A 27,003-nucleotide genomic window follows, 5' to 3' on the forward strand; every position below is an offset into this window, starting at 1 on the left:
TCGTAAATGTGTTTGATGTGATTGTGAAGTCAATATCACTTGTAATGAATTGAATAACATAACTGGAGTTTAACTCGTAGGGGAAAATTGCATTCAATCAACAAAAACAAAAAAGAAGTGCGCTCTTCAGATAAGATGGACGAGGCACAAACTTTATTGCAGCATTGAAGCACTTCCAAATTTCAAGAGTTGCTGGGTGCAAATGGAGCTCAAACACAAGCCATTTAAAAAAAGACGGCAAAGTCTGCACGCTCGTTCGCATTCATAATCAACTTGTCCGTGTGTGCTGTAGTTTTGAAACTTGATCGAGACGCTAATGTTGAGTCTCAGGTGTTGTTATTTTCTTCCTTCCTATTTCCGACCGGTGACCACTTGCTTCAACTTTCACTGCGCTCCAAGTGGAATCGCAAATCACCCCTAGCCCAATCAGGTTGTGCCCAGCACCAAAGGCGGCCGTTGAGTCCACCCGGGGACGGTGGTGGCGGTGGCGGTGGTGGTGGTGATGGCGGCGGTTTCCTCTTTCTCTCGCCCACTGCTTGCGTTCGTCTTGCGCCACTTTCTTCTTCCCTTCCTCACTCATCTATTTTCAGTCCTCCATTTTGCCCATGTCTGCCATTCTGATTGGAAACCATTTTAAAAGGCCCCTGGCTGATGGAGAGTAATCGTCTTGGGTGACAAATTTGGATACATCTGAAAGATGGGAAAAGCTGGACATTAATGGGGGAAGTCATACATTAACACTACTGGAATAATGATGTATTTTTAGATTGGTTTATTATTAAATAACAATTGTAATGGATATGTGTACAGGTTAATGCAGCCCAAAAAAATAAAAGTTTTTTTTTTTAAACCAATATAAATCATTTCAAAACATTTTCCACCATTAATGTGACCACTAACCTAATTGAAACAAAAAACAAAAACAAACTTATCATCTTCGAGTGAAGGGCAGTAAAAGTAAACCAGGATCACCAGTGTCACAGTTGAGCTTTTTGGACAATGCAAATTTAACTGGCAGCTCTGCGAGTGATACCTTAATGCCCTGTGAGGAATTATTTTCAAAGCTCCTGGCATGTTTTGAATACCACTGCGATAAATTGCCATAGTGGAGAAACAGCAGAAGAATATAAGACTGTGAAAGTACGTGTCCAAGCAAATGACTTTCAAAGTACAGAATTGGAGATCTCTTTTGAAATGTATAAAAAGTATAAATGCAGTTTAGTCATGGTCACTGACTGGAATTGGATGTATGCCGCTTGCTCTTCTTCATGTGCACGACAGAAGGTAAATGTTAGATACTAAAATATTCAGAAATAAAACAAAAATGTCCTCTATAAGAGTTCCAATGTGATTTATTTAGTATGTTTTATTTGCGATCATTTTTAACACATGTTCAGCAAAGAGATGGTGCCTTAAGCATCTGACTAACTTTGTCCTTGCAACACGACCGTGCGCGGTTTACACATTCTGAAAAGCCTCGACACTGACTGCCTGCCTGTGAGTGTATATCTGGCTTGGGGTATCAGTTGCCTGATTGGACAATCACCAGACATGGCTGGTCAGAGTGAACACCGTCCAAATATTGATGTCAAAAGAAAAAAAAAATCAACAGTTGGATGTTCCTAAAGTCATAAAAAAAATTCTGGGAAAAAAAAAGTCAAACAAGCAGTCAGCATTCACGTCAACATGTCATCAGACTTTAAAACGGTCTTCATCTAAGTCTGGATTTCGAACCGCAAACACAAGTGACACCATTCCAAGTTTGAGCCGTCAAGTGGCACATTTGGGATGTGTCTCAAAGCAGCACGAAGAGAAAAAGAAACACATGCAATCGGATATCTTCAAACGCCATCAGGCCTCCTACAAATGTGAGTTACAAATCTGAGATGTTTCAGACCGACGCATCAATGAACAGACGGGATAATATAGAATAGTCGAAAGTAAACTAAACAGTAGGGCTGGTTATTACCAACAGCATCGCAATACAATGCCTATAATGACACAGGTGTCACGATATGATACATATCGCAATACACGACTCCTAATACATGGTGATACACTTTCCGATATTTTACATGCCTTTACATCCATTTTTATGAAAACAGTCATATGTATAGCCAAATGACATTTTGGGGTTGGTGGGAAGATACTTGGAAGATGGCTTCAATTTCATTGACACACCTTCCTATGAGGAAACAGAATCTGGAGACTCTGAAGCGGACTCTCCTATCGCTGGCGTTTCAGTCACTGAGATGGATAAAAAAGCTCCTCAGTGTAGTGGTAAGGCCCCCGGGCCGGATGGTATCCCCCTGGAGTTCCTAAAGGCTCTGGATGTTGGCTCTGGATGTTGTGGGGCTGTCCTGGTTGACGTGCCTCTGCAACGTCGCGTGGACATCGGGGACAGTGCATCTTGATTTGCGAGTGGAAAGGTACAGCTATCCATTTACTGGTGGATCTGTGTTCCCATGAGCTACGCTACGTATGGGTGGTGACCGAAAGAACAAGATCACAGATATAAGTGCCTACAAGTCCCCACTCCACCTCCCATTCATCACTCCCAGATTTTATGCATGTGCAATGACAATAAATTCAATTATGATTCTAAGTAGCCAAAATGAGTTTTCTCCAAAGGGAAGATAAAAACAGGATGAGAAGCTTGGCCATGGCTCAGAATAGAGCCAGTGTTGCTCTGCATCGAGAGGACCCACATTAGGTCATTTGGTTCGGATTCTTTCAGGATGCCGCGCTGCTTAAATTTCCCAGGCACGTCCCGCTGGAAAGAGGCTCCAGGAAAACCCAGGACAAGCTGGAGAGGACCAAGATGGCCTGGGATCCCCCAGAAAGAGCTGGATGAAGTGGCTGGGGAGAGGGGAAATCCGGGCTTTCCTGTTTAGGCTTCTGCCCCTGCCACCCGATGGATGGGCATTAGGGGTGTAAATTGCCTGTACCTGGCGATTTGATTCGTATCACGATTCATAGGTCACGATTCGATTCGATACCAATTAATCCCGATACGAATCTATAAATTGATTATTGCGATTTTCTAAACTCAAATATAGAAAATACTAATCAGTAAACTTGTACATGTACACTGTAAGATTTGTATGAAAATATATTTATCTGAAAATTCAGGTTGCAGTGTGTTTCATGTTTGAACAGCACTGAAATAAAATATTAAAGCTTAATGTTCCATTAATATAACATTCTTCTATGCGTAATGTGTCAATCCTAACCCTCAGTAAGACGTTTTGTTGAATATTCCCATAAAAAATTGATGTTTAAAAATCGATTCGGCCGCATATTGAATCAATTCGAGAATTGCGCGCTGTAATATCGCGATATATTGCCGAATCGATTTTTTCTAACACCCCTAATTGACATTATAGTAAAACAAATTTCATACATCGCAGAATCTCGAAACAGTTTGACTTTGGAAGTTCCATTGTAATGGTAAGACTAAAATTGAGTTCACCTATCCAATTTCAGAAATTTCAGAATGAAAAAAATGTGTATGTTGTTGTTACTTACCCAAGGTCAGATTTAGTCAAGTCAGGAAATGGACAAAAATAATGGCTAGACCCACATTTAATAGCATCACCAGAGCCACCAAGATCGAGTTGGGACCCTGTGGAAAAATTCAAAATTTGACTTCATGGCAATATCATGTAATATCTTTATTTAACTGTATTTAACCTTGATTTATCCAGGTAAGGCAATTGAGGACAGTTTTCATTTGCAATGCATATGGATCGCTTCAGTGCATGGTGAAAATTGGTGCAAGTCTCTCAGCATTTGATTTTCCCACTTGTGCTGTGGTGACCCCTGACTGACAGGGACTAAGCCAAAAGTCAAACAACAACTGTTCCAAGTTTGAAACGCAGGAATGGTTGATATTGTACATCCAGTTCCCACGCACTTGGGCAGAGTTAAATCAAACAAAACTTGGCTTTTATGAATTGGTTATCTTTCCCCTAATTATCAGAGCACTGGATTTGTTTTTGTAAAACGTTTTATGCCTTTTCCACTAACACTTTGAAGTCGATCATTTCAAACTAGATTTTGTGCTTCCAATATCCTATGTTAACACTTACCGACTCTTCCTCAACAATGTCAGGGCTTATTTCCACACTTGCTTTCTTGGTTTCTGCAAAACTTTTTGGTTTGTTTGATTCCACCGTTTTTGTCTTGGAAGACTCCGGAGCTTTGGTGTTCTCTTTTGGTGGGACTGGAGAAGGACTGGGCACGGGTGAGGCTTTTGGTGCTGGTGCCCAAACTTGCTTGGTGGGGGGTGGCAAGCACGCAAGGCTTGATGGGTGAAAATCATCTTCAACTGGTTCTTCAGGTGGCTGCATCTTGACATCCTTGACGTAGTAACCATGATATTGGGAGTGGATTTGTCCATTGTTAGGGTAACCACTGTTTGGCATGGCTGCTTTCACGGATGAAGATTCTGCCTGCTGCCTCACTTCCTGTCCCAGAGAGACTTTCGTTGCTGCCTTTGTAATGCCTGGTTCATTAAAAAAAAAAAACATGAAAATGTCAGATGTGTTACCTGTATATGTCAAACAATAAATAAAGACATTGCATTGCCAAAGATGGGAAAAGTACTGACATTCTCTACTTGAGTAAAAGTACAATTACTTGTGTAAAAACAACTTTGGTAAAAGTAAAAGTACTCACTCAAATAATTACTCAAGTAAAAGTACAAAAGTACAAGCTTTGAAATGTACTTCATAAGTAAAAGTAAAAAGTATATTTACCGTATGTTCCTCCTACGTCAGTTTGAAAGATATTAGCTAATGGATACAAAATGGGGATACATCGGCCAATTGACACTGACTTGCTATCAAGTTCAAATTATCCTCTGTAGTGGCGGCGCGCATTGCCCTCATATTTACGGGTTGTTCTAATCTAGCCAATTCGACGTCATGTTGAGCCAATCACAAGCTAGGATGTATGGGGGCATGTGTAACGCTTTATTTGATAGGCGGAGCCAGGAGACATTGACTGCTGCCTTTTCTTCCAGGTCAAGTACTTTAATCGTTTTCATGCTTTTAAAAACAAAAGTGACAACCTTGTTTTGAAAATGTATCAAGTAAAAAAAAACATATATTCATGCTAAAATATAACAGATAAAGGTAAAAAGTAGTCTAAAAATTAAATACTCAGGAAAGTACAAAGTACTGAAAAAAACTACTCAAGTAAAGTAACAAAGTATTTATACTCCCCCACCCTTTTTTTTCAATTTTATACAAGTTTTGTGAATCTTGTTTTTGAATCTTCTTTCCCTTTTAGCAACAAGAGTGAAAACGTCCAAAATGTGCCCAATGAGTCATTTTAAATTTTTTAATTTTGTGTCACCACTTTAATATGCTCTAATAAGGGTCACTGGAATGTGGCAAAGAACTCTGAGGCGATGGAAAACAAATTGTTGCTCTACATCAGAGGTGGGTAAACTTAGTGTTCGCGGGCCGGAATCCTGCAATTTTTTGATGCTTCCCTTCTCCAACACACCTGAAGCTCATCAGCAAGCTCTCATAAGCCGGATAACAATCCTGTTCATTGGAATCAGGTGCGTTGGAGCAGGGAAACATCCAAAACCTGCAAGACTCCGGCCCTTGAGGACCGAGTTTGTCCACCCCTGCTCTACATAAATATTGTCCAGGCGATAACAAGATTGGCAACCCCCTGACAATTCCATTATTTTTTTACTTGTACCGCCCACATCAAAATAAAAGGAAAAAAAAATGCTTTCCAAATGAATAATTGCAAGCACGTAGTAAATATGTATTTTTATTTCCTAAAGACCTTGCGACGGCTCATCACGACGACAGTCAAACAACAACAATCAAACAGATCTTACCTTCAGTTAAAGTCTCAGCTGTTGGGCTTTTGTTTACTTTCCCAGGAGGCTTTGGGGGACTGACAGTGGCAGGTGGTTTACTGCTGAAGACCGTCTTCTTCATGGGAGTTGGTGAGGGAGTGGGGCTCTGAGATGGAGAATGTGTTGGTGTTGTGCCTTTGCGGTAGAAATGCGGGCTACTTGACGGCGTTTTCTCCATTTGACTCTCCTCGGGGACCTCCTTCACCTCCACTGGTTCATTGTATTTCTGCCGTATATAATCTGGGCCTGCAACACAGTTCCCAAAACGGAATTATAACACATGACAGCTTTCCAACAGATGTCAGTTTTGCTATTTCGGGACTTGGGGTTAATCTACGGCTTCTCGATTATTTTTTAGTAGTGTGTGTTACGTATTATGTTTTTTTACAGCGATCAAAGTTTTTATTCCGCGACCAAAATGTCACCTAGCAAATTATTTGCTGTTAAAATGTGAATAAAGCCTGAGTTGAATAAGCAATGCAACACCCGGTTCCCTTCGTCTGGATTTTACCTGACCGAGACGAGAGCTGCGTTCACGGCGACCCAAACCAAAACACTCCAAAAAGTTAACATAAGTGAAGCTTCATCTCCAGGCTACTACGTCCAATAATGTGCAGACATTATGTGTGTCATTACAGTGTCATTACAATAATGACACTGTGTCTGTGCTAACGACAACGTTATTTATCATGGAATAATAAACACTTGAATGACTGTATGTGAAGTGTAGCTAATTGTGAGTGATATTTTTAATCTTTTTTTTTGTGGGGTTTTTTGGTGCTTGACAACATGAAAATGAAGAGAGTTAATTTTTTGGATTGATTTATGCTTTGAAGCATTAATATTAATTTGCACAATTAAATTGTCTTGTCAGGTTAGTATACAGTCATTGCCATTGAATGAAATAGAAAATATACTGCGGTAACGTGATCCCACGATAATGTTCTTGACAAAAGGTTAAAAATATGGAAATTCAAACAAATTGTTCTGGAAGTGAATTTCAGTAGGTTGGCAGCTTTGAGTTGAAGCACCGTCGAGTCTCTCCATTTATTGTTCAGATGATGTTTAAATCTCTAAGCACATTTTATGCTTTTTTTTCTTCAATGAATTGAAGATATATGCACATTTTAACTTTGTTGAGTATATGGATGTTTGTGTTCCAAGGAGCAGTAAGGCCATGATGTATATTACTGTACTGTATCGTATCGTGTAAAATTGTATTGAATCATATCGAGGTACGTATTGTATCGTGACCTGTGTATCCAAGTAGGTATCATCGCCAGGTTCACAAAGATACCCAGCCCAAGTCTTTTGGTAGGCGTGGTTAAGTGCACAAACAAACATAACCCACCAAAACATACAAAGCACCACCGAATTGTTGTGGTAGCATTCTAAGATGCAAAATTCTGGAGACCACCACCTTAAGTGACAATAAAAGTGTTGTTCCAATGTCATAGTTACCTGGCTGATGGAAACTTGGTGAGAGTTCTCTGGCCACAGTTCTTGCAATATCTGCGTCTTGGCTAGCTGAATGTGCAGCCTGATCTGCTGCCTCTGCTTTGGCCCGAGTGTGAGATGTCCTGCAAAATGCAATAATAACGAAAATTAGGAGTGCATGACCGCGGGCAGCAACATTGTAACCAACTTGCCAGCCTTCGTTTGATCATGTACTGCAGTATATAAACAGCACCAGTCACAAGTTTGTAGATACATTATTTTATTGCAATAGTGCACTTCTGACTGGTGCTGCATGTACTATAAAAGTTGGAAAAAAATTCAAGCAAAAACTGATCTCCAATCAATACAAATACGGTGAAGCTGCTATCAATTAAGGGATTTTATGTTGCGATGTAATTAAAATTTATATTTTAGTTAACGTACCCTATAATGCTGCAAATTCAACAAATGGCTTTTTTTCTTTTCTTTTTTACAGAACAACACATACAATTATTTGAAATTCAGTTGTGTGTAAGATTTTGGAACAGTGCATTAAGAAAATACTGTTATAATGTTAATTTTAATTTTACTTAACATACCCTATAATGCTGCAAATTCAACAAATTGCTTCTTTTTTTTTTTCTTTTTTTACAGTACAACACTTAAAATTATTTGAAATTCAGTTGTGTATAAGATTTTTGAACAGTGCATTTAAAAATAATAATAATACTGTTATTATTGGGAGGTTTGTTCAAACTCATTCACATTATATTCTTAACATCTGATGTGAAGTGACAATAATGCTGACTTATTTGCATTGACTATCAACTCAACTCAAATGCAAAATCAAAGAAAATATAATTTGCATAATAAATTGTAACACAGGGTAGTAATATCATGGAACCCACTAGGAAGCAATATATGACTACACTTGCTCCCTGTGCGTTTTAGAATTGATTTTAAGATTACCTGATTACTGATTACCTTAAAAGCTTGTATGAGGCTGGCCCCAATCTATTTATCCAAATTTTTAATTACTGTATGAGCCAGCCCGCAGTCTTAGATCATATAGTCAGTGAAATTCTCCTGGTTGTCCCAACGTCAAGGCTTATAAATAAATGTGATAGAGCTTTTTCAGTCAGAACGCCTCGACTTTGGAACAACCTGCTTCTGGGTCTGAGACGTGCAAATTCCGTTCCCTCTTTTAAGTCACTTCTTAAGACCCGCTTTTATAGATTGGCTTTTAATAGTTGACGTTTTCTTATCTCGTTTCTTAATCATGTAGTTCTTATTTAACTTTTTTATTTTTTATTTTAACTTTTTATTTAATTCATTTTATTTATTTTTTATGAACATTATTTTATTTTTGGAATTACTCATTTTATTTAGCTTGCACTATTATTCTTATTCTTATTATTGCGGCAAAAATGCACAATATGTATCTTTTGATGTTAAGTCAGACGTTCACAAGAAAAGTGTTTTAAATTCAGGTAAAGCAAAACGCACGTTGTTTTAAAATTTTGAATCTAAGATATAGATCCTGCCATCCATTCTTCGATCAATAAATTTAGCTTAATAAGTGAGAGTAATTGGCAGCATGTTTAAATGATGCAATAACTCGCATACATAGTTACAGTGGAGTCACGTTATTCCCGTAGGAGAGTGACCAGGGGTTGCGATTACCTGGAAGTGGCAATCTCTACTTTGGTTCTGGCAATGGCAGCGGCTCTCACTGCTCCTTCAATGGCGCGATCCACCTTCTGTTTGGTCTTGGTGTTCTTCAGTGGGAATAACTGCTTTCTGATACCTCGGGCCAATACGTTATTTTTATACTTCCCTTCTTCTTTGATGCCGTTCGGAAAGACAGTACAGCCGTAGCCATGGCGCTTATTGTTTAACCATTCTCCTTCATACTTCATTCCATTGGAACGCTCCGAGACGCCAAAGCCGTTGCGTTTGTCATTCTTCCACTCGCCCATGTAGGACTCAGTAGTGGTGGCATCTACATTGTCCTCTAGAGTCAAGTAGTCATCAGCTGGGTCTCCGTCTCCAAAGCTGATGGTGGAATTGGCATCACTTGAACTGATACGACTCATGGTGGTTTCACTGCGTGCCGAGCTGCGCTTACTGGAGATGGAAGAGCGCGAATCGGATTTGCGCAATCGTTGCAGGCTGCCGAAAAGAGAGCCACGACGAAAGAGACCCTTCTTTTTCTCAGTACCTTCACCATCTGAATGGAAGTTGAGCACAAAGCCACCACGTGTGCCAGCAGGGCTATCAGACAGACTGTCTCGTAAAACTGTGCCGTTACTCTGTTCGCTGCGCAGGGAAGCCAGTGAGGTTCGAAGCGGTGAGCGGATGACCGATGCCATACCATATGGGACACTCTGACGAACACCATACCCGTGCCGCATGCCGCCAGTCCACTGACCCTGGTATGTCCCTGCAGCAACAACAGAGACAGAAAAGCAGTTTAAGACGTTAAAGGGAAACAGTGGCAACATGCGAAATCCATGATAATTTGCACTTTTGCAGTGTTCTCCAAAAAAGTAATAAGATGTAATAAAAGTATCAATACAAATAATTTGCAGTGAGCTTAGGTGTCATTTTGCAAGTGAGGTACAGTGGAACCATGAAAACAACAGTAGGTTATAGTAATATGCAACACTCAGGCCGAGTATTTTCTTTGAAGGTACAATGTGTACTTTGTAGAATTTAGTGCCACCTAGTGGTAAACTAAAACAATGCAACGATTTTGAAGCACCTGCACTCAGAGAGACCACATTTGCAAGCTTACCATCAATTACTACCAATTATTATTTGGAGTGAGCGGGTGAGCGAGCAACCTGGCAATAGGGGTGTGCCCAAAAAATCGATTCTTATTTAGTACGATTCAGAATCAATTTTAAATGTCCCAAAATTAATTTTATTTCAATTATTTTATACTGTCTTGCCTTTGTCTGTGTGTGCCTTTATTTGGAGCACTGTTCATGTTGTACCCGATTTGGCCACTTAGGGGCAGTGTGGTTCTACGCGGTCTGATACACTGTTAAGTTGTAGCCACATTAGAGAGTAGAAGGAAAAAGTCACCATCAAGTTATTCCAATAAAAGTTGTTTTTTTTGCAGTGTGGAGCCGTCCTTTTGAGTGATAAAAGCGCCGCGAGTAGCGCGCTAATTAGCATTAGCGAGTCAGACTGGAATAGATCATTACAATTCCTTGCACATTTATAGATTGAAGCAAAAATCATTGTCAATCAAATCATTTTGAATCAAAAATCGTTCTTAATCAAAAATCGACTCGAATTGCAAACCCAAAAATCGGAATCGAATCGAATCGGGAGACATTCAAAGATTCCCACGCCTACCTGGCAAGCAGGAGCTAGTGTGAGCGGCGAGCAAGAGTGGCTAGCAAGAACGGTGAATGGGAGAAGCTAGCAAAAGCTAGAGCGAGCAAAGCAGAGGAAGACAAGCTGCAGGAGCCCAAATCACGGGACTCAGCGATGACCAAAGCAGTGGAAGGTAAGCGGCGGTCAACCCATTTCACACTTGTCATTTGTTGTCAACAATGGCTGCGCAGAGCACGGCGGGAAAAATGCTTTTGAAAAAGAAGCAGTGGCTCAGTAAATTTGAGATGAGCAACAAAACCGCAATCTGTAGTAGGGAGGGTGTGAGCAGGCCTGGCTAATGATGGCGAGTGAGCTAGCGAGCAGCCGGACAACGAGGAGCTAGGGTTAGCGACGAGTACGATAGACAAGTTCTAGCGAGGTGTGGAACGTGGAAGCACTACAAATCCTTTTTACTGTCTAAAACAGTACCACAAATGTCAGTATAAAGTGTGTGAAGCTGCATGCTGCAGAAGCCCCAGTTGAGAACCGTCCACAAGTTTGGGTTTGTCATATTTTGTTCTTTTCATAATGATCTTTAATTGCACCGGTGGATTTGTCAGAAAGGGGAAGAAATTTTGTAATTTGATTTCAGCAAACCATTTATAGCTACCCAAAAAAAAAAAAGTTTATTGCACTTTTCTTGTGAGTAGATCTCAGAAAAAAAGACGACTACTATATTTTATAGGCTATATTTATTTAAGATATATTTATTTAAGATATATTTTTATTTAACTGTGCAGTGTGCACCTTGCAGAGCTTAAATTTAAAAAGGGTACAGCTACTGTTATGAAACATTTATGTTGAAATTTTATTATAATGTATTTATTCGATTTTGCCACTGTTCACTGAAATATCTGGTTTCAAGAAAGCTAGTGACATGTCATATTTGGCTTTGACTGAGATTTTGCTTGTGGGTGGGGTGGCGGACTATATATCGTGATATATATTGTATATTGATATTAAGCCAACATATATCGGGATATGGCTTTTGTTCCATATCGTCCAGCCCTAGTTACCAGTTATTCTACAATAAATGGAGCTCTGCTACTCTGTAACACACACAAAAATGGCATAAGAAGCTAAACTACACAAACAAAACAACTAACTAAACAAAAGTAGGTTCAATACTGAAAGGCTAGCTGCTACTTGTAAAGCCGTTACTGCCCAACACTGCCTAACATGCATGTTTTTTTTTTGCGTAGAATACGTGCAGCAACAAAAGTGCATATGGAAAAGTGGTATCTGTCATTTTTCCACCACATACAAAATGTAATGCTGACAGTGACACGAGTGACAGGTACATACACAAAGTATTGACTGGATGCGCATATTTTCTCACACACAACACTCCTGCTACACAGCGACAGCAACAAGTGGTTCAGCCCCACATGCAATGATGTTGTACTGAAAGGAGTGCCGCAGTTCTCAAAATGAAATTGTAATTTCCAATACATGATTAAAGGGGTAGTCAAGTCAAAAAATGTCTTCACAATAATATGTTGCATGCCCCACTAGTCTAAACACGGTATTCTGATTAATATGACCTTTGTGATTTAAGCAGCAAAATCCACCCATTTGTATCCTTCTCAGGGGCGACCATTTTGCCACTGAGATTGAAAATGACATCACAGTGCTTAAGGGCTCAAGTAATGACCAATCACGGCTCACGGCCGAGCGCCCACAGCAGGTATTATTATTATTTTATTTATTTATTTTTAAATTGCTGTGATTGGCTGACAACGAGTTCAGGGTGTACCCCGCCTACTGCCCGAAGCCAGCTGGGATAGGCTCCAGCACCCCCGCGACCCTAGTGAGGAATAAGCGGTTAAGAAAATGGATGGATGGATGGATGGATATTTAAAAATTGCCGTTGTTTTAATATATTGTTATATTTCTTGTTACTAATTTAGTTTCTGGATTTTATTTCAAGTTATATTTAAAGTTGAGTTTTGGTAGTTTTGAAATCAATGACGGGGATTTCAATATCCACCAAAAGTAATTGTAATGGTTATTTTTAACCATCGCCGGCCCAAGTAAGAGTGGTTAGCACTGCTGCCTCACAGAAACAACAGGTGTAGAGTTTTCTCCCAAGTGCTCCAGTTTCCTACAACTAAAACATGTGTAAGGTTCATTGACCAAGGTGCTGACACAAGATCTGGATTCATTCCCCGGACGTGACATCGTTGCTGCCCATTGCTTATCATCGCGGCATAGAATACATTAAACTGTGTATTGTATGTGTGAAAAATTCAGTATAGTACCTTAGCTACAAAAATGCTTGAATCATCGCATTTTCCTGAGACATAAAATCAGGTTATGCAATCCTTGAAAAATAGCTTTCCCGCAGTGCAATGAGCAAAAGAGGAGTTTCTTCAACTCACAAGCAGATGAGATTCTAACCATCTCGAGAATATACTGTGGTGATAAAATAGTAAGCTTCATGGTCTGGTTATGAGAGCTTTGGCCTCGGACTCGGGTCTTGGCCCCCGATGAGTTAGCTGGAGAATGTGAGAATGAGCTATTTTAAAAGATGGAAGTAACTCGAGACACTTGGAAGTCTGTTGGCTTGCCAAAGATATCTCAGTGCAACTATCTTGCTATATGGAATAAGCCTTACCGACTGACTTGACGAAAGAGCTAAAAAAAAATACACTATGAGATAAAGACGTCCACGCAGGTTAGAATCTTAAAATTTGGCAAATGATGAAAATTAAACAAAGAATCAATGTATTGTACTCAATGTTGTGCAGGGTTCTACATTAACTACAAGGACTGTTTTTTGTGAAAACCATCATTCCCATCGCTACTTCAGGGTGAGCTGGAGCCAATTCAAATGCACTCTGAGCTGGTCGCCAGCCAGTTGCCAGGCCAACGAGAATGTCATCTTGCTTGAACAAAAGAAGATATAAATATGCCCCATTCTCGGTGTAACAACTTCGGGGCATGATATGTAACAATAAGCAGAATCACATTATGAGCAGAAGAGCTGCATCCAATTTCTGATATAATCTCTTATGCAAATGACTTCATGATTCTGTTATGATGTTTAGTGCTGCTACCAGTTTAATTTGAGTAGGTTTGTACTTCTTGTCATTATCTACATTTTGCTGACATCAAGCATATCAAGGCGCTTTTAGCGCTTAATTAGCAGGGACCTTCAATCTAGACACATTAGTTCCTGAGACAAATATTCCCTCTGGAGTACAGAACTGTTGTTTTGCATTCAGACATATGGAAAACTGCACTAGACGTTTGATGTAGGTGCCAATAGAAAAAAACAAAACACCAGAGATGGGAAATCCAGATCCACAATGTGAAAATCCTTCCCAGAGTTTGCCACGGGTACTTCTACTCAACCGGCAGGTAAACGAGTTTGTTAACTTGCCGGTTGATTAGAAGCACATTCGCCACAGGTGCTTTTACATACAACAAGAATCATGCAACTTGAGGTGCGTTCGGAAATTCAAATTCAAATTCAAATTTAAAAATTTGAGCAGAAAAACCAGAAGAAGAGTAAGGTATGAAGAATTAAGCGAGGAACAGCGTACGAGGCCTGCACCCTCAACAGGGTCCTCAAAGGTACATACATGGATGTTTTGCCCAACCAGTCTACAATTTCTTTGTGGACTTGGAGAAGGCGTTAGACTATGTCCCTCAAGGAGTTCTGTGGAGGGGTGCCCCAGCAGTACGAGCTGCTCGGTCCCTATATAACCGGTGTCAGAGTTTGGTCCACAATGTCGATTTAATTTCAGTGAGGGTTTGACTCTGCCAAGGCTGGCACAGCTTCTGTGTATAACCTTTTTGGACAGAATATCTAGATATAGCTGAAGCATTGAGGGTGTCCAGTTTGGTGATCTTCGTATTCGTCACAAACGTATTTTTGTAGATAGTTCTGTTGGCTTTATCAAGCAGCGATTTCCACTTCTCACTAGAGAAGTTCGCCTCCGAGTGTGAAGCGGTTGGGGTGAGAATCAGCACCTCCCAATATGAGGCCATGGTCCTCCTGTGTCGGGGTGCCCTCTCCAGGTCGAGGAGGAGATCCTACACCAAGTATCTTGGGGTCTTGTTCACAAGTGAGTGCAGCTTTCTTGGTCTGACGTGGTGAAGAAGGAGCTGAGCCGAAAGGTGAAGCTCTCGATTTACCAGTCGATCTACGTTCCTACCCTCATCTATGGTGACAAGCTGTGTGTCGAGACTGAAACAACAAGATCCCGGACACAAGAGGTCGAAATACGTTTTCGACGTAGGGTGCCTGCTCTGGGCTAGATAGGGTGAGAAGCTTGGTCGTATCGAGATGAGCCAGATGAGGTGGCTCGGGCATCTGCCTCCTGGACACCTCCCTAGTGAAGTGTTCGGGTCATAGCCCACCGGGAGGAAACCCCGGGGATCACGCCTCGGAATCCCCTCAGGGAAGGCTGGAGAAAGTGGCTGGGGAGAGCAAAGTCTGGGCTTCCCTGTTTAAGCTGCTGCCCCTGCGGTCGGACTTTGGATAAGTGGAAGAAAATAGATGGATGGTTGAAATAAAAGTGTTAATATGACTTAAGTGGAATACAATCATAGACAATATACACCAATTTTGTTGGCATGTTTGTTGATTACAAATGAATATAAGGGGAAGCTTCAGTGGTGGGAAAGCTCATTTCTTCTGAATCAGAAACAGAATATCAGGTCTATATTTTCTAAAAATTCTCTTCTCCTGCAGCTGAAACTTTGAGGTGTCATACTGCTCTAGGCTTAGCTGTTTGAATAGCATTGTCGATTACTCCATACATTACAGCACGTACATTAACCATTTTCTTAACCGCTTGTCCTCACAAGGATCACGGGGGCGCTGGAGCCTATCCCAGCTGGCTTCGGGCAATAGGCGGGGTACACCCTGAACTGGTTGCCAATCACAGGGCACACAGAGACGAACGTCCTGCTTTCTCTTTCCTCTTAAACATTGCAGGAGGTCCTCGGTGACAACGGCCTGACGTAAGAGTTTTTGAAGAAATTGAAACTAACAATACATTGCGAAGCGGCACAAAAACCACGCTCAGTTTGTTGTTCTATATTTATGGCCAAAAATTGCTTTTCACATGACTTTCTCCCGCATTTGCATAGGTCAGGGGTCAGCAACCTTTACTGTCAAAAGAGCCATTTTAGGTATAAAAAAAAATCGGTCTAAGCTGCAAAACATTTAAAGATTGTGATGAAGGAAGTGTTAGTCTATTGTACTGAGGGCCGAAGAGCTAATTAGAGCAAAAATATGGCAGCAACATCCAATACGTAAATATTCATTTTCTTCTACCTTTCCTCATTCTTCTTTGGATTTATTTTTCCTTTTTGGTATTTTTTCATACTTTGTTTTTCATACATTTTTAGGATTTTATGCCTTTCTTTAAAATTTCAGAAATTTTGGGCAATTTTGTGGACAATTAATCGTAATTTTCTGTATTTCTTCTTTTGTTTTGGGACATTTTAACTTTTTCTTTTCTTGATTTTTATTTATTAATTTCTCTGACATTTTTGGCAGTTTCATTTTATGGCAATTTTCTGCTTTTCCTTTTTTTTGTGAACATTTTTAGGTACTTTTCAAAACTTTTTCAGCTACTTTTCGTCTCTCTTTTTCTGATGACTTAAAAATTCGGATTGACATTTTTTGAACATTTAACTATTAATTATTTTAAATCTAAATCATTAATTCATCTGAAGAATATTTTATCTAAAAATATACAAATAAATATGTAAAAAAGAACAACTAATTTCTACTAATTTTTTCAGAGATCCACAGGGAGCCACAGGAGAGGGACTAAAGAGCCACATGTGGCTCCAGAGCAGTAGATTGCAGACCCCTGGCATAGATTAATGACAGTGGCTCATTATGACTTGCGTACAAATTGGGTTTCCACTGCCAATGTAGAAATGAAACTCCATTATATACAGAGGACCCCCTGCATATAGAAACACAGTAAATACAACAGCGCAGTTTGATATCCTGACCCGATTTTGTGGCATGCACATTTATGTACCTCGATTTTTGTGAGTTCCGTTCGGAGTGGCTGGTCGACAAGTTGTGTTGTGTTGGCTGACACGCTACAGTAGTACCAGTAGCTACAACAGGCCCAGCTTGACTTAACTGAAAGTCGCAAAAAAAACACAGTGAATTAAATTAGGGATAACGATAAAGTATGGAAACCTAAACTCGCAATACTCTAAAGACACGGCAACACCGTGAACATCTAAATTCTCATTTGGCTACTCATTTGGTCTTTTTAATTAGTTTTTAATGCAGTGCCGCCGGTGAAATCAACGATCAGGTGCATTGCAAGTTGGTTTTTTGGACTTTTTTACATGCAGAGATTTCTCCAAATTCTCTGAATGTTCTAGATGATACAGTATTATGGACCAGAGATGATGAAATCACTAAATTCTTTGCCACTGTCGCCGCGCTCTGTCAACCACACGTGCCAAATGAATGTATTTATATGAGGAGAATATGAAAATACAAACTGCAAATCCAGCTCAGGTTGGAATTTTTTTTATGCACTGCATACATTTGCCGTGTAGTGAGAATATGAGAGGTGCGCAATTGATCACACGCACACCTTAGAGGGAACAATAGGCAAGCATCGCATTGAAATAAATGGAAATAAAGTCCATTCTAGCCCCAGAATTTTTTTTTTTTTTACTTAATATCTCTCCATGAAGTTTAAAATTTAAGAAACTTTTTTTTTTGCCCTCTTCTCTTCCTTCATTACTTTTTCTTTGTGGTGTCAGCAAAATAACAGCCGAGAATGACGTGCTTTAAAGTGGCCTCGCCAGCAGGAAAACTCAGGTTCGTTGATTCTCAACACTTTCCTTCCCTGCTCTTCCTCTCTCATTCCTTCTCGCCGTGGTGTCGGCACAGTCACAGCGGAGAATGGCGCACTTCAAAGCAATCTCACCAGCGGGTACAGTTAGTCCGTGTGCTGGCTCTAGTCGGTAAGCCTCGCTTTTGCTAATCGCCAGTCACACGAGCAATTTTTACAACTCTTTAAATATTTGAGGTCTTTGCTGCATTTAATAAGTCACTCTTTACTACTACTCATGTTGTCCTTGGGGCAAACTAGTACCTGTTGGCGCCATTTCTTTTTTTTTTAGAACAATGCACATCAATCACAGCAAAACACATCAGTCAAGTCAAGTCATCTTTATTTATATAGTGCTTTTTTTCCATGTGCAACTGCTCTCTGCTTGCCAAGAAGGAGAAGGAATTGGAGTGAATTTACTTTAAAGTGCTGCCTTGTTTACTCAGCTCTGCAAGCAGCCAATCATATTTTGCCCTGATTAAACATCCCCTCAAAAAAGAGAAATGACTCATTACTGGTGACAGGCATTATTAGCGGTTATTGAAACCTTGACTTTTAATAAACCACGATAAACTGTAAAACCGGTGATCGGCCCATGCCTAGCGACAAATCACACAAACTTAAGTTCAGAAAAATAGTTACAGTAGGCTATAAACCAGGTTGTGGCTTTACAACTGGAATTATGTAATTGTGGATTGTAGTAAATTTTTACAGAGGATGTTGAGCCTTGTGAATGACTAACAAGTCAATATCCTGTCAGGTCCAAACGAAGTGATTTGTACTGTGTACTTTGACAAGACTTTGATTTGTTCCAGCACTTTTGCTACCATCAATTCTTTTGATTCCAATGTTGTTGTTGTTTTGAAGGACTGCTCAGATGATTGGGCGCCCACTGTACAAAGAGTCAGAGCTCTTGGCGTTGAACTGTGGGAGGAGTGCCCCACTCGCAACTGCAATGTTCTCCACTGTGTGGTCATCTGGGAAGTAAGCAGTCTGAAGATGATGAGCTTTACGGTTGAATTCTTTGTTGACGAAATGCATGGTCTACGGGCTTCTGATGTCCTTCTTCACCACATATGCGTAGAAATAGTGAAAAAATGCTGCTGTATTTAGCTCTACTGCGACTCTTTGTCTGCATAATTTGTATAGTGTAGCTCTGGTAAGGCAACCTGGCTAAAATATGTGTGGGATGGAATGCCGTAATGTTTATCCCGTGTCTTTACCATAGCTGTAATCCCAACCTTGGTAACTGTGTTGAGGGGGCATCATATATTGCCCAATGAACTCTGCTATGGCATGAGTAATTTCACAGTGCCGTTTTAAATCTTGTTCATCCGCAGATATGCTTTCAAACATGTCGGTTAGTAGTGATCCCTGTCGCATGGTACTCAGCCGACTTGACACGCTGGTCGTCATTTTTTTAAGCAATGCACTTGTCATACACAGCCTTACGATACTTTCGTAAATGCTTTGTTGTAGCTACGGTAACAAGACACGTTCTAAACAATACCTGACTTTGAGCCACATGTTCATTCCTGAATCCAAAATAGGTCCAGACAACCAATGTTCCCTCGAAGCTGTGCATGTGAGCAATTGTGCACTGCCCTCGCCATCTCAGTATGGTAATGTATAAAGTGCAAAAAAATTAAAAAATAAATTACCTGAGCTGTATTTGGATTTCATATTCTCCTCATGTGTAGTTTTAAAGTTTATTTGGCACATGTGGTTGACGAAGTGGTAAAGAAAAATGCCACAAAAAAGATTGAAATGCAAAGCGAGCACCTATGTCATGTAACAATTTCCACACCAGTCATGCTCTCCGCCGAAGCAAACCAGTTCATTTGAACTTGAACTTGGTTCCGTCCTACGCGGGCGGCTTCTTTACCATACCTTACTAAATGAGCAAAAATAGATAGTAATAGACAGTTGTGATGTGTTTGAGAACACGCCAAAAGCAGAGGCCGCATTGTCCAGTGTTCGCGCTGTTGACTGTTACATCACGAATCTGCTCATAACCAATCAGGGGTTAGGAACGTCAATGCTGAGTGAGAATGTCTCTGCATAACTGAAGCATTATTACGGCAACACAATTCACATTTCTGGCAGCTTCAAGCAGCTTTCGGCATCAATGCAGGAGCCAATGCAAATCACACTTTAGCTGGTTCAGTCCAGGGCCGCAGCGAGTTATTTGGAGGCCCAAAGCAAACATAGTCAGAGCCCTCGTGTACTTCAGTTCAATTTTTATAAAAGGTGTGCTATGAAACATAGGCCACTTTGTCCTGCTTTTTAAATGTGTTACACTTATCTGACAAGCTTAAGTTAGCCTACTACTAACATTTACCACCAAATATTTTTAAATACTAATCTTTATCAGCTAAAAGTATGAATTCGAGGAAAATCTCCTTCTTACTGAGCTAGGAAAAGTTCTTAAAATCCCTCGAGGATAGATAGATGGATGGATGGATGGATGGATGGATGGATGGATGGATGGATGGATGGATGGATGGATGGATGGATGGATGGATGGATGGATGGATGGATGGATAGATAGATAGATAGATAGATAGATAGATAGATAGATAGATAGATAGATAGATAGATAGATAGATAGATAGATAGATAGATAGATAGATATATAGATAGATAGATAGATAGATAAAATGAAAACTCACAAACAAAACTAACATGAAACTAAAACGAAGAATTAAAACAAAAATAAGAAGAACTAAAACAAATGATGATTCGCCGATGTGTCAAAGAGTCGCAGTGTAGCACCAGCTACTGGCAGTGGGGACTTAAATTAATGTTTGTTTGTTTTTTGCCATACATATCTGTAGCTGGTATCGGCATTCTTTACGAATACCCGATATCTTGAAATAAGGCTGGTATTGGCCAGATATCGATACCTGGTATTGGCACTAGCACATCCCTGTAAAATACGGTAGTAAACACATCTCTGTCCTACAGTATATGTGCAGTAAAATACAGCTAAGCAGACAGTAAATCAACCAATTCATGTAAATCACGTCACAAGCACGAGCAGTAATCGCATTCATGTGTCCACATCATTTCATGATACGTGCATGAACATTAGAAATGTTATATGCCCGTTATGATGAGGACACTACAATGAAATTGGTTGGTTTCTTATCCATTCTATTTATTTTCCCATTCCTATTTCTTTGGAATACTGCGTTGTCCTTAAATCTGAATCCCAAGTGAAATGTGAGCAGCAGCGATACAAAGATCTTTAACAGTGCTAAAAATGAAGGGAGTGCAAACGAAGCACATGCCACTGTGTTAGGAAGGCAGGTTGTAACCACAAGTTGGTATAAAGAGCCCTCTTAAACATTTGCTGCAGATATAATGCCATTCTTGTGAGGGCAGTTGATTTCATTGCCATGAAGCTGATTTACTTACTTTTACAAAACCAATATGCCAATGGTCTTTTATACATAGCTTTCATACAGTATGGATTCTCAAACTGACTGTACGTGATAGGGTATAAGGCAATTTGAAGGCGGTGCGTTGAGGGACGGGAAGCATATGAATTCCTTGGTTTCCCACATTCACCGCCGACAACTCTTCTAAAGCTAAGCCATGGGTTTAATTTTCCCTACAATGCTCGTCATGACATATCTTAACTGTAATGGTTAATATTATAATTTCATTCTGCCTGTCTCTCTCTCTGTCTCTCTGTCTCTCCGTCTCTCTCTAGGCAAATGGGGACGCTGGGAACATATCGTAAACGTAGCCTTACTTAACTGAAATAGATACCACATGTCAAGTTATTGAATGGAGATCAGCCAACTAAGAAGCTCAAAACATATGGTGACAACCATCAGCGATGTTTTCCACACTCTGCGTTCAGTCAGCACTACAGTACAGCGCCTATAAATAAAACTGGCAAGCTTGCTATAGAGTAGCAAGTTAAGCTTCAAATGCTATTTTACCATTATTAACATGCAAGCTAATCGCAACTACACAGTACAGTGATGCCTCGGAGTTTGAACATAATTCCTTTCTGCGAAGTGTTCAAAGTCTGAATTTTTCAACCTCCAAAACATTTTTTCCCATAGGAAATAATGTAAATGCAATTAATCCGTTCCAAAGCTCCAAAAACAGAAAATTCCTATTTTAATTTCTATTTGTTTTTTACATTTACAGTACAGTACAGTATTTAAACAATAAAAATACCTTACCTTTTTTTGTTGTGGTGTGATGGCATCAGTGGATGATAAATGCTAGCTTTAGTTCAGTGCTGAGTTTGTGTATTTTACATTGGGCATATTGTTAGACTACTAAGCAGTCCTTGCGTGCGTTGTTTAATGTCAGGCACGTTGTTGAACAGCTAAGGGGGGTCCTCGTGCCAATATTTACAAAAGTAGCCACGGTAGTTACAATGACGCAATAATCTCCTTCCTAATTCCACTGTGGTTCGTAGCACTGTATGTTTTTCTTTGCTGCCACTGGCATTGTTGTCTTTCTTTGGGCCCATGGCGAAGAAAATTGTTGCAGAAAAATCTAAATGCACTTGCGAGTATGGAGCACCTCCGGGAGTATTCACAATCTGACTGGAAATGAGCAATGCATCGTTTCAACTACCGCAACGTGAGCATTCGGCATTGCTCGGCATTGCTCGGCTTTGCTCGGCTACCCTTTTTCAAGGTATGTTCGGCTTAGCTTGCTTTGCTTGGGTGTTCGAACTCCGAAAATGAGTTCAAACTCAGAGGCATTTTTTATTCAGATTTTGTGGTTGAAGTCCCATTTGTACGAGTTCCGAGACGTTCAAACTCCGAGGTTCCACTGTATATACAGCCAATTAAAATACCCCCCCCCCCCCCCCCCCCGCTCTGTGGGGGCTTCTTGCTGATGTAGCATGATGAATATTTATTGTGCACTGATACACAGAATGTGGCTTACTTGTCGTGTGTTCTTTATGTTCTAAATAAAGTTATGTTGAAACTGATAACTTATTATAGCAATTATTGGAATTAGAGTATCTTTGTGTGTCTATCTATCTATCTATCTATCTATCTATCTATCTATCTATCTATCTATCTATCTATCTATCTATCTATCTATCTATCTATCTATCTATCTATCTATCTATCTATCTATCTATCTATCTATCTATCTATCTATCTATCGATCTATCTATCCATCCATCCATCCATCCGTCCGTCCATCCATCCATTTATCTGTCTATCTAGCTATCTTTCTGTATATCTTATCATGGCTGTGTCTGAAATCTATATTGCAAGTTAAACAGATATGCTATGTTATATACTGAATGGATGTGAAAATTCCTTCCTATCAATTCATTAGACAGTTACAAAGCATTTTGCATTTCTGCGTGTATTCAACTCGCTACGAATCAGGGCACATATATATATAGAGACAAAACTATTCATTCCCATCATTAACTTGAACTCTTGCCAAGGGATGCTAACAACTATACTGTCAATGATCTTGATTATATTTCCCAATTAAGATTACAGTATTTGTAAAATTCTTCATGCATTTACATTTTGTCCCATCTGTCAGTTGGAGAAAGACAACATTAATAAAAGTTTGTGCACAAAATTATCTTGGTAAATCTGAAAAATAAAAATTATTGACTAATTATTTCAAAAGTTATTCGATTTTTGGTGATGACCGTTTTTTTTGTGTCACCCTTTATTAAAAACAAAACAAAATGAGCACTTCAAATGCCTCTAAGATCGTCAATAACAAATAAACCGATGAAAAAACAATTGACTGCTGAATGACCTATTCTACTGCCCACAATGCTCTTCTCACAAATAATCCTCCATTTGCGCAAGTTATAGCTGCACGTTGTAACAATTTGCCCTAAAATATCTTTACATTAGCCTTTTTATTTGACCATTTATGACTGATTTTTTTTTAAATTAGTAGATTAACACCTTGGCTGTTCATAATGGGAACTTCTGCAAGCCTCTGGCCAATAGTGTTGATTGTTGATGGATTCGGCTTCGAATTTCCCGCTCTCTGTCAGCAGATGTGAAGTCAGGTGCATGTTGTGTATGTGAAGAAGGGAAAATGCAGTTTCATTATTCGGCCACAGGTGGCAGTAGTGATTCAAAATTCTATTTTCAGCATTCAGGAGCTTTAAAGCAACACTACACTCTAAAAACAGTTAGTCAAAAGTAACCCAATTATGGATTTAAAAAAAAAATGGACCAATCCACTTTATGGGTCAATTTGACCCAACTTACTGGGTTGTTTTATACAAAATGACCCAATTTTTTTACCCAAGTAAAGGATCTGACCAATATTTATGAGTTGTTTTACACTAAAAGACCCATTTATTGACTCAAAGTTGGGTCAAAATGACCCAAGCAGACGACCGGTCCATTTTTTACCCATAGTTGGGTTATTTTTGACGTAACATTTTTAGAGTGTAAGAAACTTTCAGTTTACGTTGTTTATGGTGGTGCCATATGGACACAAGCGGTAATGTTATGCCTGAAGGAAGACCACATTTGCCATGAGGACAAGCGAATTGTCGTTTGTTACCTCACGCCAGCGACTGAAAGCCGGGCCAATGTTGATCCTTGACTGTCCTTTTATCCAGGCATGCTTCCCTTTCTCTTTTTTCTTTTTTGTTTTATGAATGGCTTCTTCTAAAAGTGGATAGTGTAATGTTTTAAGTAGCAACAAGATCAGTCAGAATGAATAAACTGGAACCGCATTTGATGAAGTTTGTTCATTCCAAGACTCTATTCACGAAACAAACCAATTTTTCCATAAAAATGAATGAAAATAGAAACAGTTCCAGCCCCAGAAATATGTCACCTTCACACGTGGCCAGCACAGATAGAGTCACCCCAGCACGGGTCAACTTGCCCAACCGGAAGCCTCCCAGCGAGCTTTGGTAGCAGGGCAGTACACGCTGAGTGCCACCAGCGTGATCTCACCCGACACCGCTGGAATCGTGACCCTTTCCAGGGCTTCCTAATAGCACATAATCCTAATAATAGTATAATTACTTGCACTTTTCACTTTTTTGGGACCATACTGATTTAATGAAAGAAAAAAACAAGTAGACATGCAAGCTGTGATTGCTCGCAAGCTGAGGCATGTCTGAAAATGTGTTCAGAAACAAGCTTATTTGTGAACCAAGGTTGCGCTTGGGTGTTGGCATGGCTCAGGTGGTAGAGTGTGTGGGTTCAATCCTCAGCCTGTTACCATGTCGAGTTGTCCTTGAGCAAGGTATTTAACCCCCAGTTGCTTGTGATGCTGCTTTATCAGTAGGTGGATGATTAAGTGAAATGTTTTGACTTGAGTATATTGTAGGTAGAAAAGAGGCAAAGACAAGTGAAAGCCCGTTTACTGGTTTGACAGGTTAAACTCTGATTCTTTTTCAGCATGTTCCTCAACCTCAGCCTGTCTTTAGAGCAGTAAACCACAGGTGTCAAAGTAACTCAGACCCGCCACATCATTTTATGTGGTCCGCAAAAACAAATCTTGTGCATCAACTTTCATGAATCTACAAAATGTTCATACTGTATGCATTAATATTATTTTTAAATCTTTAAATATAATGACAATTAAACATTTATATGCATTCACAGTCATAACCATCCGCTGAGGGAAACCCTAACTACAATGTGGCCCACAACAAAAATGAATTTGACATTTCTGCTCTAAACATATTAGCAGGCAATTCACCAGTTTTTTTAATTGTATAAATAATTTCAATTTTCAAATGTGATTTAAAATGTAATTGCTTTCTGCACATTTTGAGACCATTTATGTGAAGTGTCAGGAAAATGGTGGGAGTGGATGTGATTACATGACTTAAATTTGCAGGCATCATGTGATATTACTTGTATAAAACATTTACCTGTCAACGGCATTATCTGAATGATATTCCAGTTTGTCTTAGTTTAGCTTAGTCACACTATGATCAACATGATTATTTTAAAACTATTAGTATCTTCTATTTTTTATTTTATTGACATAAACTGCTCATTAGCATCACACAAGGATGCTTATTAATAATGCTGTTTTGTTTTTCATAATAATAATAAAAAGCATAATAATGCTATCCAGGAAGAACTCACTTGTTGGATCATCAACTCCTATACCACAGACTTACCCCCATCAGAGTAGGTCTCGACGCCATAGCCGTCCTGCAGCCCGTTACTCCAGGTGCCCTCGTACCTGGCTGGTGTGTTCAGGCTCAGTCGTACTCCGTAGCGACCCTTGAACCCGTGCGTCCACTCTCCCCGATATATCCACCTGCCCTTGGTTTCTACGCCGAGTCCGTGCCGCTTCCCTTGCGCCCAGTAGCCTTGGTACACGTTCCCGCTGGGCCAGGTGTACACTCCGACCACCTCGAAGCCGTTGGACCACGAGCCCGAATATTCGCCCTGGCCCTTGGGTCCGGTGCACACACCGTGGCCGTGAGCTTTGCCGTCCTCCCAGCCTCCGCAGTAGGTGCCACCATCGTCAAAGTCGAAACGACCGCCCGTCATTCAGGAAAAAAAAAAGAGTAGAAAGTAGAACTGTGTTACTTGAGAGACTTTGGTGATTTTTAAAAGCGCGTTACTGTAGACTGGCAAGACCCGGTGAGAATGCGAACTCTCGGCGGGGCTGGGGGGGAACGCTGATGGGGGGCGGCTGGGAGCATCGGTAGTGACCGGACATGGAGTACGACAGGCGGCACAGTCACTCCACAGCTGAGAGCTGTGACGGTTCTCGCTACTTGAAGGCTGCCACACTGTCCGCAATACTATCTTGGGGGTTAGGGCATGCTGTTTCCTTTCGGGATTTTCAAAATATAACAACACCCGAACGTCCGGTTATCGATGTTGCCCTTAATGAGGTTTCAGAAAATGTTTTATCGAGAGCTCTACGTTTTAATACGACGTTCACAAACCGGAGGGAGCCATAGAATCTTCTATTAGAAGGACGAAGCCATAGATGAGCAGCTGCTGTGGTATTTAATAGCATACAAATAAATAAAACAGAAAGTTCATGATTAACAATGCTTTGTTGTTTTAGCCAAAAAAACTAACAAACAGAAAATATGTTGACTTTGAATTTTAATGTTTAATTTGGTAAAACCAGTCCTGCTGTACTGGGGGTCATTCACTTTGCTGTTTTTCTAAATTTAGATACAGTCACACCTGTTCTTCTTCTCCACTCACAGAAATATTTCAAGCCTAATTTAAGATTTATGTAATTTTTTTACATAACAAAATCCCATGGTCTTTTTTTTATTTTATTTTTTACATAATTTTAACACAAACCTACCAAATACAACGTATATGATATATATTCATTAGTCTAACAAAGCCTAATTATTTGAAATGCATATTCCTCAAGTTTATGTATTTAGTATTAATAAAGTATAATGTCTTTTTTTTAAAAACGTTTTTGGGATGTCTGCATTTAGTTTCACCCCAAAAACATAAAAATAAAATAAAAAATGGG

The 27,003-nt window shown here is 39.9% G+C and overlaps 1 protein-coding gene across 3 annotated transcripts; it reads right to left on the minus strand.

Annotated features, from left to right (window-relative positions):
* Nucleotides 1–118: 118 nt before the first annotated feature.
* LOC147181785 (junctophilin-1-like) lies at nt 119–26,289 on the minus strand. Of its 3 annotated transcripts, none has more exons than XM_086093816.1 (7): nt 25,664–26,289; nt 9,005–9,764; nt 7,346–7,464; nt 5,864–6,130; nt 4,092–4,507; nt 3,529–3,625; nt 119–690 (listed from the first exon to the last, which is right to left on the minus strand). In XM_086093816.1, the coding sequence occupies exons 1-6, from the start codon at nt 26,040–26,042 to the stop codon at nt 3,545–3,547; spliced, it is 2,022 nt and encodes a 673-aa protein (XP_085949942.1). In that variant the 5' UTR covers nt 26,043–26,289; the 3' UTR covers nt 119–690; nt 3,529–3,544. The 3 variants fall into 3 exon arrangements, with proteins under 3 accessions (XP_085949942.1, XP_085949960.1, XP_085949951.1); XM_086093834.1 differs by lacking the exon at nt 119–690 and adding an exon at nt 1,335–2,859; XM_086093825.1 differs by lacking the exon at nt 119–690 and adding an exon at nt 1,335–2,904.
* Between the last annotated feature and the right edge of the window lie 714 nt (nt 26,290–27,003).

The sequence above is a fragment of the Leptonotus elevatus genome, chromosome 1 (assembly GCF_054856555.1).
Source record: "Leptonotus elevatus isolate MCC_2025b chromosome 1, RoL_Lele_1.0, whole genome shotgun sequence".
NCBI classification, from domain to species: Eukaryota; Metazoa; Chordata; class Actinopteri; order Syngnathiformes; family Syngnathidae; genus Leptonotus; species Leptonotus elevatus.

Excerpts from the sequence above, each read along its gene's own strand:
- LOC147181785 (XM_086093816.1), bottom strand. The coding sequence starts at position 26,042 with ATGACGGGCGGTCGTTTCGACTTTGACGATGGTGGCACCTACTGCGGA. Across the intron at positions 7,465-9,004 it reads GTAGAGATTGCCACTTCCAG|GACATCTCACACTCGGGCCA; the intron begins GTAATCGCAACC and ends TGCATTTTGCAG. Across the intron at positions 6,131-7,345 it reads ACCAAGTTTCCATCAGCCAG|GCCCAGATTATATACGGCAG; the intron begins GTAACTATGACA and ends ACTGTGTTGCAG.